The sequence below is a fragment of the Dromaius novaehollandiae genome, chromosome W (assembly GCF_036370855.1).
Source record: "Dromaius novaehollandiae isolate bDroNov1 chromosome W, bDroNov1.hap1, whole genome shotgun sequence".
Lineage (NCBI taxonomy): Eukaryota > Metazoa > Chordata > Aves > Casuariiformes > Dromaiidae > Dromaius > Dromaius novaehollandiae.
In genome coordinates this window covers 26,235,032-26,253,570 of record NC_088130.1, presented here as the reverse complement: position 1 = coordinate 26,253,570, position 18,539 = coordinate 26,235,032, and the positions used below count along the sequence as shown (strand labels likewise).

General features: G+C 36.3%; 1 protein-coding gene across 11 annotated transcripts in view; it reads left to right on the top strand.

Moving 5' to 3' along the window:
* The window catches only part of LOC135323454 (tumor necrosis factor alpha-induced protein 8), a 65,244-nt gene that overhangs the window by 4,798 nt on the left and 41,907 nt on the right, over nt 1-18,539 (top strand). For 8 of the 11 annotated variants that reach the window (XM_026115444.2, XM_064500186.1, XM_064500188.1 and 5 more), the window contains exon 2: nt 12,644-12,718. The exons of the other annotated variants lie outside the window; for them this stretch is intronic. In XM_026115444.2, coding sequence (XP_025971229.1) covers nt 12,718 — 1 coding nt within the window. In that variant the 5' untranslated portion in view covers nt 12,644-12,717. The remainder of the gene's footprint in view (nt 1-12,643; nt 12,719-18,539) is intronic. 11 annotated transcript variants of the gene reach the window in all.

Sequence of the window (18,539 nt, the reverse complement as noted above, 5' to 3'; positions counted from 1 at the left end):
TATTTCCTAGTAAGTGAACTTCAGTGTTAAATATGACAGGCCTAATTTAAGATCACATGTTTATTCCAAAAATAAGATTGGTTATTTTTCTATGTTTTTAATATTTAGTTTTGAAGTTCAGTTCCTATGATAGAATCAACAAAATGTACAACTCTTATGACTTGCTCGAAGTAGAATGACATTTGCTATATTAAATATATGCCATACATGTTAAAACTCATCATCTTTTCCTTTTTACGAAACGATGAAGTGAAGAATACAGCAGTGTTATCCTAAAGAAATCAGGCTGGTATAATAGTTTCTAATGGCAGTTATTCAGATACATCTTTGAGTGTGGGTGATAGTTGTTAATCATTTGGAGAAGGTTTGTGTGAGCAGTGGGCTGTGTTCAGTCTACCTCCACTGCAGAATATTTAGCATGTTTAGTCTCCGTGTCTAGAGGCCCTAGAGTTCAGTACGAGCTGGTAGAAATGGTTCGTTGTGTGAATTGTGTGTTTACTGTCTGGATCAGTAGGGCGATTTGCATTGTGTGGTGATTATTTAAAATGAACTATCTTAAGTAAATACTGACTGTTGTATCTATATACTGTTATGCCAGATTGCATAGGTGACGATAAGGTTTGCCAGACTTTGGTCACTTTGAACGCAAGATAGAAGAGAAGGTCTGTGCCCGTTATATACTGGAGTTCCACTTTTTTGCTGTTATTCCCTCTTAATTAGCAATGAAAATAAGCTATTACTGTTTTATCCCCAAGAGTTGGGCTATAGAATTCATCCATATTATCTCTGAGTTTGATAATGGAAAAACATTGGACTCATGCCCAGTTCTTTCTTTTCCTCAAAGAAAGGCTTTGTTATAATTTACTTAATTTTTGCTTTTATATCACAGCTTGATGGGGGCATGTCTAAGCAGTGTGCTGATTCTATGGACGTTGTCTTGAAAGAGCAAGTCAGGAAATGGAAGAACAAACTCTAAGAACTAACAGATTGCTTTCAAGAAAAGTGATCAGTTTTCAGTGGCTTACAACTTCGCATGTCTTATTTTATTTCTTTGAGTGTCTTCATTTGATATGTATAAGTTAACTTTTTGTTAATCAAATATTTTTGTAGAAACAACATAGGTTTTCTGTTTTGGTATTTTGTTTGCAAAAAATTCCTGGGGCTCAAATATATTCAAGTTTTTCTGTCCTAAATAGCTGAACTGAAGAAAAAACCATAATGGTACTCCAGATTATTCCTCTGCACAGGAAAAAAATTGGGAAAGGGTACAATACATTAAGGTAGAAGGTTTTGATACACAAGAAAAAAACCTCTAGGCTGAGAAAGTATATCTGCACATGATAGTTTTCAAATATACTTGTCTCTTGAACCTTGAGGTTGAGTATATAATTTATGAAGGGAAAAAAACTTCAGTTACTAGTAATGGATTTTCAAGCCCTCTGTCCTGTCCAACATATGTATATGACACACACATAACCTTATAAAATTGTCTATCTTGACAGGCATATTAAATAATAAAGTTCTAAGTGATTCTGGAAAGGAAAGAAAATGTTTTACCTGTTATGGAAAAAATCTTTAAGAAGGAGATGAAAATCTTGTCAAAAAACATGCTAAAGTGGACTTTATCAAACAAAATTTCACGACATTTCAATGATTGGGAAATACGATGTTTCTGTGAAAATTAATTTCCCTTTAGTTTATAATTGAAATAAATTGCTTTGGACTCAATTCTTATTATATAATGGTGCCACTTGCAATTTGATGGGTAATCCTGAACTATCAAAAATATATTTGGATTATTGCAAAATACTATACTTTCCTGAAGTAACTGTCTTTTATCTACAAGTGAACCTAAAGGTCTGGAAGCTAATCCAAAAATCCTGAAAAAATAGATTGCAGATGGTCAAAACAGTTCTCTGTCAGAACTCTGCTGAGTGAATATGTTATTGAGCATTTCTGTCATAAATATATCACTACTGCCACTCAGTCTTTAACAGAAATACAGTCTAACTTCCTGCTAAGTCTGGAGAAATCTTAAGCCATAACTAAGTCGTTGGTCTTACTATAATATGGTTGAGGGGAAAAAGCTGTCTGTACTGTTTTCTTACAGACGTGGGCATAGAAAATGTTGACCTTTATATTGGAAGTTAGCCACTAAAATAAAGAATTAGTCTGGGTTCCTAAATCTTTCCCTATGTTGATGTTGTTCAGATTTGAAGGCTTGCATTGTTCAGCAGCTCCTTTTTAACTATAAATGGTCCATTGCATTGCAGAGAGGGCTTTTATTCTTGTCAGCTGTGAATAACAAAATGCTCTGAAAATATGATTTAACTTTTTTGTTACAATGTCTGGAGTAAATAACCGCCACTTGACTTACCGAAATCATTCAGTTTTATTTTTATGTACATAGTTCTAAAGGGAATTTTTGGTGTTTCTTTGCTTTGAGGAAAGAAGAGGAAGTTGCTGTTATGTTTATTACTGTCAGGAAAGCATCATAGTTTTATAAGAGGCACTCAGTTTTTTTGAGCTCTCTCCAATATCTTGTGATTAACTAATATGTTATACTAATATCTAATAACTAATATGTTAGATGTGGGTGAAACAACTCCATCTTTACGTACCCACCAAAATGTTTTGTAGATTTTTGGAATATTTAGACATTGCGGTTTCAGAATGTTGTAGATAAATAAAAGGTGATGTCAGAAGTTACCTGTGACTTACTGAATCAACTGTGGAATATATTACTCTTTAAATAGTGAGTATATGCAAGCATAAAAGCAGTAAGTAAGAGTTTAGATAAACAAGCGCCCTGTGATTAGGCTAATTTGGAGTATTCCTAAATAGATATGTATGTTTAACTCATTTCTGATACCCTGATAAACTTGCTGATAGAAGAGTGGATTTTTTGTATATTTGTTCAGTCTGTTTTTTTCTGAGAATTAAAATAATTTTCAAGTCTTGAGGAGAAACCTTTGCCCATCTTTGGCTTGTCCTACATTCCTCCTCCTTAAGTGGGAGCACAAATCCTGTATTTTAGCAGCTGGACTTTAATTGACTCTTGTATTTCATGCTTCTTTACAAGATGAAAGAAAAAACAGCAAAAATTGTGACCCCCCCCCCCCCAATTCCTGCTGTCTCCAACTTGTAGTAATTCAGAACTCCAGCAGAAGTTAAACCTCTCTCTCAAGCAGTCTGGTCTTATTTATGGTGTTACTTGCAGTTTACCCTGTATCATCTTTCTGGAATGTCTGGAATGATTTTATAAACAGCTATGGGGGTTTTAGTAGTGTGTGAGACTTAAGTATGCTTTTTATGAGATAAAATTAAGAAGTGACAGCATCCTTCAACTTCTTGTCTGATCAAAGCTTTTTCTAGCTTCTGTTCCTTTTCTCTTCAGCAGTTGACAACGTATTGATAAGTGGATATTTCTTGTTTAAAGATGTCATTCTAGAAACAGTTTACATAATACTGTTGTATTTGCATGAATTTCATTCACATTAAGATCTTATCTCTGAATTTATGTGAATTCAATTGATTATTTTCAGGTACCTTCACTTAATTTGTTATCCATTGAATGTTTGCCAAAGTGCTTTGGTATATTAGGTTAACAACTTGTTGAAGACAACGAGCTCTGCAAATCTGTTTCTTCCTGAATCTTTTGAAAGCTTTTAAAAAGCAGTGTGTATAACACAGAATAATAGCAGAAAGGTGATTAACCTCTGAATTTTTAGAGAAATTTGTATAATATGGGCTATGAATTTGTGTTATATTGGTCTGCAAATGGCCACATTGGTCAATGATGTAGAAAGTATGCTGATTGCTGCTGAATGCTTTTGTGCATGTTTTACTAGTGGTATTTGCTGTACAGGTGATTTTGAATAGGCAGGTAGATAGTTGTAAGCCACTTAAAAAAACAGCTTTGTTGGAAAGATGAGGAGGATAACTGGGGAATGGATGAGAAGGAATATTGAATGTGAACTCAGTGATAGGTTGTGAAATACCAGCTACGTTTTCTTTATTCAACTCCTAAAGTTTAAGCTGTTCAAATCCGTCTGAGATGTTTATACGTTTCTTGCACTTCAGATAGACTGAGTAGGAGAGAATATTGGAAGCCTGGATCATTACTAAAATATCATCTTTTCTTAAAGCACGTTCTAGGTTACATCAGGAGGTGAGGAGCATTGCAGTTAGTGGCGGAGACCATGTTCTGTTTCCACAGTACTGTGCGGATCATCTGTCATCTCTAGAAACCAGTTGTATGACTGTGATTTCCAATGAGATCAGTGTAGAGAAGTGTTTTTTGTATCCTGAAGTTTTTAGGTGTTTCACAGTGTTCTAGCATACTCATATTATAATGGCTTATGTTAAAATTTAAGATTTTTAAGAAATAAATCCCATTGACCGTGTATTTCTGTAAAGATCTTGTTTAAGAAGAAGTATCCAGATCTATTTATCAAGCCAGTCCTGGGTTTCAGTCATTGTAGAACAAGGTACTTTGAAAATCTTTTCAGAGTGTCTGGATCCAGCTGACAGGAAGTCAACATTTGAGACCTCTAAAGTATGTCAGCAGAAGGGCCCAGAACTGGAGTATATGCTGCTGTTATGTGCACAGGAAGCAGTGTCAGAAAAGCAACGCTATTTTCTGCTCATGTACAAGAGTGTGTATGTAGGTGACTGAGTTTGGGGAAGGAGCATGCATCATTACAATGGACTTTGAAATTTAATTTTAAAATGGTGATAAAACAGAAGTAGTATGTGGTAAGCAAACTTAAACCCAGGGTGTACCATGTAACATCCTGTTACCTTTATATGTAGGAAAAGTAAACCAGAAGCCCACAGAAACTAAAAAAGCATTCATGACTGTGTATTCACCCAGTATTTCACCTGTTTGCCTTACTACTACATTATTTAAAAAGCTAATGGTTATGGCACAGGACTAAAATTTGGTGTCCTGTGTCTCAGTGGAAAATATGTTGATGGAGGAGGATGGCAATAAACAGGTAGGCAAAGTGATAATTAAAAATTAGCAAAGAGTAGTGATTTCCAGAACTTGACCCACTACTGGGACATCAATAAGAAATCTCAAAGAGCTGAAATTAACTTACTGGGCCCAAAAATAAAAGAAAGAACTTCTCGTATACCGTAATTTTGTCAACTAAAACTGTAACCAAAGGCATTTGACAACAGTGCCAGCCAGAAAAGAAGTCTTTCTCAAAAGATCCTTTTACTACAGAAATAATTTAGATACCCACCTGGATCTGCAGCATGATAGTCTGGAAAAAATACTTGACAGTAAAGGTTTTTTTTCTGAGCTCAGCCTTGCTACGAAAAAGCAATAGAAGCAGTGAATTAAAGCTTTTCTAGATATTATTTCTGTTTTGGGTAGATATGACCTGAAAACGCTTTGGGGAATTTCCCATGGTAAAAATATTTTGATGGCCTATTGGCTTTAAAGCCAATTGCGTCAAGAAAATTGCATCAAGGAAAGTTGGCAGGCTCTCTCCATTGAAGTTCACAACTGGATCATTGCTCTTTGTTAGGGTCAATAATTTGAGCAGTGTTTTAGGCCATAATAATGTGTGGAGTATTTAATAGTATTTAATATTAACAATAGTATGGAAAAGTGACAGAATCCTTTAACTTCTTGTCTGATCACGTAGTATCTCGTGAGTGTTTTGGACAGTGCATGTGCTCTGAGGATTGTCTGCAGGGGCGCAGGAGCATCGTGTAAAGAACTATGCACAGCTCTGACGTGTATGACAAGACTGTATTTGTCTACCCACAGTAACCATCCACCTTTAGTAATGCTACACTGCGGTAGGAAGCAGGGTTATTCGTTTCTCCTGTATTCAGGTGGGTGACTAAGTACAAATCTTCTGAGATTACGCTTCAGAATGCAGGGAAATAAACATTTTGTTGCTTGCCCCTGTACAGATGAAGCAAAGAGCAGTGACCACTGGTTCATTTCCTCAGCTCGTGTACGTTCACCTGAGGTTCCCTCAAGAGCAGCAGTACTATGCCTCACTAATTTGGAGGCACTTCAGACAGTCAGAGGCAATTAATGTTGCTGCAGGGTAGCCCACTGCAAATAACATGCCTTAAATTTGTTTATGCCTTAAACAATACTGGATTCTAATTATAAATTTCAAGCTATGGAGTGCTGCTTGCTGAAAGCTACAGCCTACTAACAGACGCCCTTTTCTTCTAGGCTCATAGTCAGAGCTAAGGATATCATTGTAACCCACTTTTGACCCTCAACCCCTTTTATTAAAACAATGTACTAGGAAACCAATTCACTTCACCAAAGTAAACCTACGAAGACCTGTTAGACCCTGCCAGAATTTTCAGTTAAAAAGCACATTGCAACATTTTCAGCTCTATTTTCCATGTACAGCCACAGAGCATCTTTGACTGCTTTGACCACATCTGTGTGCAAAATAGTAAAAATGTGTGCTGAATGATGAGAGAGGACTCTTGGGTATATGTCAGTTTGACAGAGCTCCCAGTTTCCCAGTTGCTTCCGACTTCTGGGAATCCTGCAGTGCGCTGAGCCAGCAGCAGATCATAGCGCCAGGCTATTATTTGTCCCAAATATTATGATCTTATATCTGAAAAGTCTGTTTGAATACACCAAGGATTGAAATAGGAAATAGCTATCTGTATAAATGCAATTATTGTGCAATAGTTATTCTGTAATAGTTAATGTGTGACAGCTCATAGCAAAACCAATTCCCTATTTGGGTCCAAAACTTTAAATGAAACTTTGGATGTGAGATTGCTTCGAGGAATAAAAATAGCACAGTCAAGTGCTTCAGAAGTATAACTTCTTGATTTTCTTTTTTTGAAATTATTTCAAGATGTGGTACTTATGCACAATTTAATCTTTAGTTATATATCTGCATTTACAGGTTAGTTCCAATATTTAAAATGGGAATCCTGAGGCCTTGCACAAAGCAGAGCAGGCCATGCCAGAAAAAAATGAGAACAGTGATGTTTTAACAGCCCAACTGAACACCTGGGAGGAAATTAGATGATAAAATTGATGAAGGTATTCTAACATAAACTGGTGAAATAAGAAAATGAAATTAAAAAACTGGAAAGAGACTTAAGGAAATAACTTGTTTGCTCTTAGTGCCCCCCCTCCACCCAGTGCTCTAAAGGAAGCAAACTTTATAATTAGAGAGTGTAAGATCAAGTTAAGTTTAGACCCGTTTGTTTGTGTAGTAACTTTTGTCAGAATTAGCTGTTCATATGTGTTAAAGGACACCATAAAAAAGAACAAAAAAAGTTTATTCTGGTTTCCTTCAGCATCATATGTATACAGTTAACTGTTATTCTGACTAGCTAGTGCCTCTTGTGTGTGTGATTCTTCCATACAGCAGTTGTATGAAACTCTCCTTTCTTTTGCTGTTCTCCTCCATGAAGCCCTGTAACAGTGTTTGAGTAGTGTAAGATGAAAGCAGCCCAAGATGACCCCATAGGAAATAATTGGCACAAAGGGAAAATGAGTTTGGCTGTAGTACACTGTGTCTTTTATTGACAGGAGAGGTGTGTAGCTGATTGTGTGATCCAGAGTAAATAAGTTTACGGATATTGGAGTAGTGTCTATTTTGAACAAATGTAAACCAAGCTGAAAGCAGTCTGGTGCAGGAAAACACTCTATGTGAAATGTTAAACTCATACAAAACATGAATGAAAGAATTCAGCTTCTGTATTTGAATAAAACTCTTTCACCTGCCAAATAGGAATACTTGATTTCTATTGTGTTTTGCATTCATTTAAATGAGGGGTCTGTAGTAGCTGATAATATTTGACTGTAAGTAAAATTTTACATAGTTTTTCTTATGTAACACACATCCATCTTTATGTGCTGTTTTAAAGCATACTAAGCTAAATGTTCTTATGATCAGAAACTTTTCTTATAGCAGATACCTGGTTTTAATATTTGTTTATTGAATAATTATTAAATGAAAGCTGCTCAAAAAGTAGTTTTATTCCTGTGATTCATATCTATTCTCTTATAGGGATTTTAGCAGAGTGTTAAATCCAGATAAATGTCTCCAGATTTCCCTATAAGTGCATGTACTTGTATGTACACTGAATAAGTGTAGTATGCCTGAGCAATGTTCTCCTGTATTACTAATATACAGATTATTATAACTAAAGCTTTTCAGTGCTTAGGACCCCAAATTGAGTTGTTTCTTAAAAAGTAATTCTTCTCCTTTAATATATTGTTATAGGGCTGAAGGAACGTGGTGAGGATATCCAAACTCTGCATTTTCATTCTTGACTTGTTTTTTAATTTTTTTTCCACTGAACCTTTAACCCTGAATTTTCTTGGAAAAATGCTTAGCATAGAGATAACTGCAACATCTTATAGCTTTAATTTTTTTGCTGAACTATGCACTCCCAATTTCATCTCAGTGTAGTCTTGGTGAGAATTTCCTTATTTACTATTTTGGCATAAAATATAAGAAATCCAAAGACAGTATTATTTTGGCATATTTTTAATACTTGGAAATACAGAATGTTAACTTTAACTCATATTTTTACTACTGAGGATAGTAGTAAGTGATAAATTATAGATGATTTATTGTTTCTAGAGTTTGAAACGCAGAGTGCTCTGGTTGTTTAGGCTGTTTTCATAGCTGCTTTATTTTTATGAAGGAAGTACAAAGCAGCTAGTTCGTATTTTCGGATTTTCCTATTTTTCTTATGTTTTAAATTCCCTTATGTGCACATGCCCATATTTGCAGATTCTACCTTAACCTGGGCAGCTAAGAGGTTGCAGGTGAGCAATGGCTGGTACCAAAAGAAAGTCTCCTCAAAGAAAATCACAAGTTACTTTGTTTTAAAATCACTATCATTCTGTAATACTTTCAGGAAAAGTAGAACTGATTTTATGAGAAGCATTAATGGCCTTAATCCTATGGGAAACAATGAAAGTAAGGTGAAGACAGTTAAAGTCATTTAACTGTGGCAGATGACCACCTCAATGCCCTTAAGAGCACTGGGAGGTAGTCAGGAGTTTTAGAAGGATTTGGTTATAGCTTTGGTTTTCCCTCATTTGGAATTACATACCCAGACCTGGAGTAGTACCCCTTTTCCAGAAGCACACATTCCCAGCTAATTCAAGTGAAGATGCAATTTGCGTAAAGCTTCATACATTTAACATTTAGATATTAAATTTCTGGGATTTATTTTTTTATCCCATGACTTATAATCTGAGTTTTGACTTGTGATATCACATAACTGTTTAAAAGTTTGTATTTCTTGTGGGGAAAAAATTCAAGTCTACGCATGACTACTGGAAGCTTTAAATAGAAGATTATCATCTATTAAGATCATTTAAGAGACAGAAACAGTTAATTGCAGAGCATCATGTTTTTAGAGGAATTGTTTTTCAGTTTATATTCAGAAAATGTATTCTCGGATCAGTTCTGTGGGTTTTTAGAGGTATTACTTATTTTGGTGCTTTTTCTACATTCTCTGTTTATATGTAAAATACAACTTAAGTTGTGGAAACGCAGGCAGTGACTCCCTAAGTATGCTGTTCACAGGTCCAAATTTAGGCATTATAGTGTTGATAGGAAGGTACCACTTCAGTGAATGCAACTCTCCTGTTTTGTGAGAACATCTTTTTCATTTATCAACCATGGGAAGTGAGATCTTTCAGCCCCTTCATGCTTGCTGGCATATATAGATTAAGAACCTGTTTTTCAGAGCTAAAATTTGGGGAATTTGCAATACTACTGACAAGTTATTTGAATAGCCTAGATTGAAATTCTAACAGTAGTTCAGAAGAGCAATTAAAGCACCTTCTCATGTTCACTAAAATAGTTGGCAGAGGATAGTTGTAAGGAAGCATGCTTTGTCAATAGCTATACACTAAAGACATTTTGTAGAGTGTTTTTTAGATAAACTTCAGTTTTTGTTTCAAATGTTCTGAGCTTTGCTGACATTACATGATGGTAAAGATGACCGGTTACAGCACGTTCCAGGAAGTGTAACTCATATTTGCTTTCTCCCCAAATTATGAATGCATTTGTTGTAGAAACTTTGCAAGCAGAAGAATTCCCTGGTGACTGCTATTGCTGCCTTACTGGAGAACTTGAAGCCAATAACTGTTAAGAAATTGCTTAATATGCAGCAGCTGATGCATGTTAATACCAGTGCAAGCTTTTCCAGTCATAGGCTGAAACCAACTCTTATGCTGCCATCATCTGCCACTTGCAGTCAGATTGTTCTCTTCCACCATTTTTCAAATACCAAGAGTAGAAAAGAGTCATTTTCCAAACTTCTGTCCCCCCAAAATAAACTAAACTTATGTTGCTTGAAGCCTATCAAAATAATTTTTTAATACAGACAGCAGTAGTAAAGTCTCTGACTTTACTGAACACCAATGTTTTTATAGGAGGATAAGTTTAAAAGAAATATAACTTAAAAAGCGATACATAATCATAACAACAAGTGAATGTGAATTAGAATCAAAGTAATGATGGGAAGTCTTGTTAGTTTCCCTGGCTGCTCAACTTTTTTTTTTTTTTTATAAAATTATGTCTCTGGATATAAGATTCCACTGCTGTTTTTCAAATAATGTTGAAGACTATCCATTCTGATTGATAGAAAATGTTTTCTAATGTTTTACCACTGATTGCCTTGGGATGTGCACTAAATTATTTTTTGCTAATGTTTATACAGTTGACCTGAAATCAGCTGACACTTTCCACAATTTTTGCTTTTAATCATTAAGGTACCTTCACAATGGAAGAATTGGAAAAATCCAAAGAAATTACAGGTTTAATATCTAAAACCTGTTTAACCTTGAAAAATAATTCAGGTAGACCTTTTGAACGAACACAGGTTTCTTGGCATACTCCCAGCTTTTAAATAAATCATTCCTACATGTTTAGTGTATTAAACTTAATTTTAGAAGAAGTGAAAGAGCAAAGAAATTGAACCAATGTCTACTGAGTCTCCTATTAACTTAGCCTCTGGGACCGCTTCTTCCCCCTAATTTTTTTTCATTAGGTAAGATTTCTATGAAAAGGATTTTTCCCTGATCCTGTATAAATTCATAGCAATTTCATTAGGTTGGTGATGGCTATGATTTTTAAGACGTGTTTTGAAGAAGCCTGCCTTCTGAATCATAAATTCTTGCTCCTTGCTATAGCAGATGACTGTGTCTCATATTCTGATAAAACCTCATTTTAATTCCATTTAGGTTTTTGCACCTTCTGCATCTGGTGGAAGATTGGTCTAGTAATTGACATTTCTAATGTTTAAAGTTATATTTGTTTGTTTTTGTGGCCAGTCTGTTCTCACTTGTTTTCATATCAGCGTTGCCTGTGAGCTGAAATAATTCTTTCCGTTCAACCCTTGAATGTATTTATAAACTGATGTACAATTGTCTGTAGTGAAACGCTTGCACAGCCTGCCTGTTAAAAGACTAAATATGCCAGATTCTTTGGCCTTCCCCCACAGGATAGGCACTCCTTCCCCTTGATCATTGCGCTCTTTCTTTGTACTGCCTCTGGTTTGAATTCTGCTCTTCTGAGCAGGGGTAGCTAGACTTCCAATTAGTACAGATACCTATTTTTATATACATATATACCTGTTAGAAATGGTGTTCTATCACTACTGGAATTACTTCTCATGATACTTTTCTCTCTTCTTACCAGAGAAGGACTGCTGGGCTCCTAAACTAAATGCTTCAAGGGGCCACAGACAGGCTTACTTTGGCATTATCAGGGACAGAGTGGCTCTGGATGCAGTGGGGAATACTAACCAGCTACAGTTAGGGTCATCTGGCTCTGTGACAGTCAGGTGCTTATGTACAGTATTAACAAACATATGGTAAAATATTTTTCCTGCCTCCCTGTTGAAGCTGCTCTTAGAGCTTAAGAGGGTATGGAAGTAATGGTTGTACTGGGTGAATTCAGCACGGGCTTGCGTTTAAGGCTATGAAGTCCTGAATGAAGCAAAAAGAGCTACAGCATGGTTGGCCTCTTCACTGTCTGCATGTGGCAGATGGTACGGACCACTTAATTAGAAAAGGTTGACAGGGTTCATCATTTTGAGCTAATAGAAGAGTAGTGGGAGATCTTTGGGCTCCTGAAATTAACCTTCAATGGTTACAGTATTTGTTCTGAGTGAGTGCTGTGAGGGTAGCTGCTAGGATAGAGTTGGCTTGAGAATGAAGGTCCAATCGAATAAAGTTAATATCCAGTCAGCAGGAGGGAGGCTCAGTCACATTCAATAATATTAAAAAGTAATTTAAAATGTAATAAAAAATGTACCGTGCACCATTTCAAGTGTCAGTCAGTGTCAGGAATAGTGAAGGTTTTGAGCCAGTTGTTTTTTGAGGAGGCCTCATGAATGGAGCAGTGGCCAAGGAGAGGGTATGTGAGCCTGTAGAAGGAAACGTGCTGTGCTGTGCTTAGGCAGGACTGCTGTGGTGGGAGCCAGGCAAGTGGGGGTAGTGATCTTGCAGCCAGAGCCCAGCCTGTGAGCCTTTTTGGACCTGAACAAGGCACCCTAAACCCACACAATGTATGCCTTTTATGAATTTCTGTAGAAAAGTTAAAGTTGTGGTTTATTGTTTAATCACATACCAAGTGTCTGTGTCATCCTTTGTCTGCAGATATGATCCTGTGGCACAAGATCTTTTCCTGTTGTTTCCAGTCGATATCCTCTCTTTACTGAAAGATTGAAACAAGTAAGCACTAATTTCACTCACATCTTTGGCTGCCAAAAATTTCATTCAGTCCTGCTCCCATGCTCATGTTACCTTCTTCCTTGTGTCAGCAGAAACATTCATGCTCATCAGACTGAGGGGCTTGATCAGGAGATGAGTTTGTCTTTTATTTCTTTTTCAGCTAATTTATTTTTTATGGGGATCAGTTCCCCCATCGAGTTCATCATCCAGCTAAACAAATCCTCATGCTGCCACAGGGAGTGCTCAGGCAGGGGTGGGAGGAGGAGGAGGAGGCAGAGTTGTAACATGTCCAAGGGCAGGGAAGGGCGCGGCTGCCTCATTTGGAGGCACTGCCTAAAGTATGCATACAAAGAACTCTCTCCATCTGACTTTGCACTTGGGAATACGAATGTGAATCCCGTTTCACTAAAATTAGTTGTGCTCAGATCTGTCCACTTCTTCCTGTATGATTTGTCTTTCTGTGTTAAGGATGCTTCTCGGTTTCGTGGGAGGCATCACACAAACTCTGGCATTCTTTTGTGCCAAAATTTATTACTGTAGTGTTGGTTGAATATGTTGCAAGATTTAGCCTTACTCTAGAAGCAACATTCTTTTAGCCTGATATTTACCCTTCGTGTTGCCGTTTCTCCTTTAGTAAGTCCATTGTCCAGCAATGCGCTAATTGTCATCTAACGTTCACTCATAGCATTCTGTATAAGTCTGGATTGATGAAGTCTACTAGACTTCTAGAAAATTACTTGCCTCACTGGAGAAGGCTATTTGGTTATTTTCACATGGCCTACTTTTGAGGTAGTCATTTCTAAATTATATTTCAGTTTCATTAACCTCACTATCTTTGGTTATTCTCTTTAAAAAGTCTTCCATAACTTTGAATGCTACCGTAAACTAAGAGGCTCATAGTTGCTCCGGTCACTCTCTCTTTCATGCACGCTCTCTCTTTCTCTTTTCCCCTCCTTTTCCCCTTTCCCAGTTTTCCTAACTTAACAGATGTATTTTATTTAGCCTTCCATAAACAAAATTATAATTACCATCTGTTTGCAAGAATTTTTCAGGAAATGTTGTAGACTATTTGGGTTCTGAAATTGTCTTAGGAAAGGTCCTGTTTATTTCTCTTTAACTCAGATTTTAAAGCATGAGGTTTTGGTTTCTTTTTTTGAGCATTGAGTGTTTGGATACAGCTTGCCTTTGTTTCTTAAATGTAAACTTGCCTATCAGAGAAAAGCTGCCCTTGAATAATACTCGTGATCCATAAAGTGCGTACTGTGCTGCTGTAGTATTTGGCATTTATTAGTATAACTTGCCACAGTAAAGTGACTGATTTGCTGTGGAATGCAGGGCATTTGATCTAGGAATGTCAAAGTAATCTGGTAGTAGAATAGATGTACGGGAAGCAGAAGGTGCTAGATGCTGAGATTTCTTCATTACTGTTAGCCTTTCTTTGGCTGTGTCCTGTGCTTTGATTTCTGTAGCATGGTCTTACGAATACCTACAGTGTCCAGGAGAATCAGCAATGGCAGGATTGTATTGCAGCAAATATATGAGAAGGGCCAAAATAGCATCTGCAGTCCACACGTGTGTTAATTTTACAGGAATATATTGTGTTTTAGACAGACACTTTGATGTATAATCATTGCAATAAATAAATCTGTAGCTGACAAACATATGTATGTCAGAGTATGTTTATACTGGTAACCATGCAGATGTTTTGAAATAGTCTCTTTTAGCAGTTGCTTAAGTGTTTCTTTTTGTTTCTTTTGCTTAGTTGTTTCTTCTCTTAATTTTATAGCTTTGCCTTGCAAGTGACAAGTCAGTGCACAGAAATGATACAGTGGGGTTTTTAAGTATTTTAAATGTTAAAAATGAATGAAAAACAAACAGTACTTAATCCTGATCTGCAATCTCTTTTTCAAAATATATGAAAATGTTAGAATTGTATTATTCCTTAAACCGAGTAGACTAATTTCTGAGTTACTTGCTGCAGTTCCTATTTCTTGCTTCTCTAAAAGCCATAATACCGAAGGTCACTTTAAAATATTGTTAGCTGCGACAGAGATACTTGAGCAAATCAAGACAATACACAGAAGCCAAGATGCTGTGACTTGCTTCTCTGTTGCAGTTGTATTTTATTATCTGCTGAGCCAGAGTGTTGAAGGCTTGGTAGACACAGATGTCTGGTTTTATTGTTTAGGATTTTCTCTGATGGCTAAGAGATAGCTGAAATTGCAGAAATCACAGTAAAGAGCGTATTCTTTAGGGATTTGTAAAATGTCTTTCTTGAGCAAGCTAAGTTATTTATTGATGGAAGTTTTTTAAAAAAGGAGACATTTTCTCTGGTCTAGGAAAAAGGTCTGGATTGTCTTCTCAACTCTGTAGTACACTTCAGATGAAATCTAGCTTAGCTGATGTACTACATGCCTCTTTGCTCACACAGTTGTACCTAGCGGTGAATATCTAGATCATATAATCTGTAATCAAACTAAAAAATGAATGGTTTCAGATCAGTTGATATCCTTGGATGGAAGAGAAACTAGAGATTTTCTAATATAGTTGGGGGAATATAGAACAAGAGGTAGGAATGATGTACATACTTTTTCATGCTGCTATATGGTCATTTCAGTTCTGCCAATTCCCTCATGTATCACTGCTCAAGTAGAACAAAAAAAAATATGCCATAACAGGAATTATTTAGGGTAACAAAACATTCTGTATCTTTGAGGGCTTTTGCTTTGGGTTTGTTCTTCCTAATTCGTAAGAATGATTATTTGGTAGCATACAGTATTGTACTGAAGAGTTTCTATCGTCTTTACATAAACTTAAAGGCTTTTAACAGTCCTGATCTCCTCTGCCTCAAACTCAGTTAGCAAATATAATAATGAAAACAAGTGTTCTACAGAGGCAGCAGGCGCTGAAAAGCATTTGTGATCTCATTTGAGTTAAATTTGGTTTACAAAGCAAAGCCCCTAGAAGTTGATCCATAGCACAGATTCATAGCAGCTGAAATGCATATTAGTGAAAGTAATAAAATAAGTACTTTTAAGGTCTTTCCCTTTGTTCACTCACCTGTAAGACAGCAAGTATGGTAAATCTTGATAGGTTTACTGAGTCACTAAGTTTCTCCTGAAAAATCCAAATATTCTACAAAGTCCTGGTAAAGACAGCACCTGTCTGTATAAGACAAGCATTTTAGTTTTAATTCCCAAAGTCGGAATTAAAATTTAATTTGCAAAGCAGACCCCTCTAGAGTTTATGGTCAATTATCTTTTCATTCCCTATGAATTCAAACCTCCCTTCTAAAGACTCATTAAATTAAAACAATGGAAGCTGTGATGAATAAAGCATCTGAATTGTCTTTCTGCCAATTAGACTTCCCAGTCTTTTTGCGCATTAGTTTATGGTTCTTGAGAAGAAATTTTGGAAGTGTAAATCAAAGTTAGCATTTTTTTTTCTAAGTTACGAAGAAGCTTAACTTCTTTCTCTGTTTTAAATTCTTCTTCAGAACATTTAGTACATTCCCAGTCTATTAAATTTATTGCTGTTTGTGTGGATAAGCTCTCTGACATCACATTCTGCTAAGAGCTTGAACTGCTCATCTTCCATTATATAATATGCTGTACTGCTTTGTATACAGCAGCAAATAAAAGCCTATTAAAATCAAAACCAGAAGTAATTATTTTCAGTTAATCACAACATCTTTTAAAAGCAGGAGTATAACAAAAACAACTTTAGTTTGAAAAGCTGTTTGGTTGTGGGCTTTCACCAGATTAAGGTAACTTTGTTGTAGTTGAATGTATATATTATATGTTTACATCTTAAAAAACGAGATCTGTAACCTGTTCAAATGAGATTTCATTGCACATTGTGGCTTTATGAAATGAGGATGAAATACAGGTCATTTGGTGTAAGATGCCCAGTACTACAGTGAATGTGGCATAAAAGCAGAAGAATAATGTCTTCTTTCAGGGAGAAAATGACTTAAAGAGTATTTCTTAAAAAAGAAAAAGACAATAATACTGCGGTATCCTAAATCTTTTTCTGGATTATGAGAACTTTCTTTCAGGCTGCCTCATAATTCAAAGAAAATGCAGAAATGCAAGTGAAACAATGAAGAGCTTTGTGAATCAGACCTGAAATCCGGTTGGGTCTTCAGAAACAGGCATCAGGTACATACAAACCCCTCTGTAGAATAGCTCTTACCTTGTCTGTTATTGTGAAGGTTTGGGACATATTTACATAGATAGGTTCAGATGTAGGCAAACAAGCATGTGCCATCCTCCACTTTGATAACACGTGAGCCAGGTTTGATCTAAAAGCTTGAATTAACAAGCCCTATGAGATCTGTCTTGAAATAGTACAGCCAGATTTTTCACAAGCTGTTTAGAGTCTTTTGTGATTAACATTTGCTCCTTATGAACAGAATGTTTTGTCCATATGGCTTATATACTGAAGTTGAAAAGTTGTAAACTGTTTAACAAGTTTTAGTGCTCTAAAAATTAAGGCTCTGACAGGATTCTGGCAGGTTTAGCTGTGACAGCTTGTGTTACCTTTGGCTCTCAAGGAGTCTTTACCCCCATTCTGCAGAAGTTTTAGGACCTTGTGATAAAACATATCAGGGTGGTGGACTGTAAATGTGCCAGTACCTTGTCCACTCCATGTGACACCCCAGGATCTTTGTGCAAACCCAGCTTTATTAGTGGCTGACACTAATATCTGTGAAGAGGGACAGCTGTGACACAACCGTTTGTCCTGCTGCCTATACTAGAGGCACAGTAACCTCCAGTAAAGGAACAGTAAACCAGCACGGGTCAGTCTATGAGGGTATACATTTTGGAGTCTTTAGTCACAAGTGCAGCTAGCTGAAGCACAGTGATTCAGAATGAGATGAAATCTGTTGGTTCCCATGCTGTCTACCAGGAAACTTCTGACAAGGAAGCTTCCTGGATGCATCAGTTATTCAATGAAATTGTTTTGCTTGTCATCTTAGCAACTGAAGATTTTGTTGGAGAATCTCTACAGGACAGAGTAGGATGAATGACCATCTACATACCTGTTCCAGGGATTCCGAAAGCTCTTTTGGGGATCCCAGAAGAATTGTAGAAACTCAGTGAAGTACCACAGAGTCCTTGAGATCTGGTATTATTTTGCAGTCCTGCTTCGAAACAGTACGTTTGAGCAGAATAGGTCCAGGTTCACTTGTTATCTGTCAAGAGAGGTTGTTGGAGCTTTTCAAAAGCATTTGCAAGATAAATGTGCTGGGATTGTGGAGATCCAGGGTACTTCATCTGCATTTAGGAGAGACAGGCAGGCACAACAGTTGCAGCACAGTCCTGGGACAAAGTGAGTTAATAAGTAACATCATCAAAGTGTGTGGACTGGTTTTCTTCTTAAAACGAAAAAACAGAGAAGACCATAGTACTTTTGTTGGTTCCTTTTTTCTGACATAAATGCATAAAAGTAGATCTTTTGAATGCCTTACAAATTAATGTATTAATCAATATAACTTTTGTTCTAATTTCAGATTTACAGTTTAAATAGGTAATTTCTATATTTTAGGAGCTTTGATTATAATAAACTAAAACACGTCATGAAGTGTCTCTCCATGAAGTTTAAGAATAACTTTGAAACTAGTACCATAATACATAATTCTGTTCATAAGGAGTGATATTTAGGAAATGCAGATGGGTTGATATTGGGTGTGGATCCAGCAAACATTTTAAAATTTTAAAATATGAAAATAGTTGCACTGATGTTTAAATAGATGAGTAGTTTGCATATAAATCCTTTATGTAAACATTGTCGCAATTCTTATTGTCTTCTGTTATCT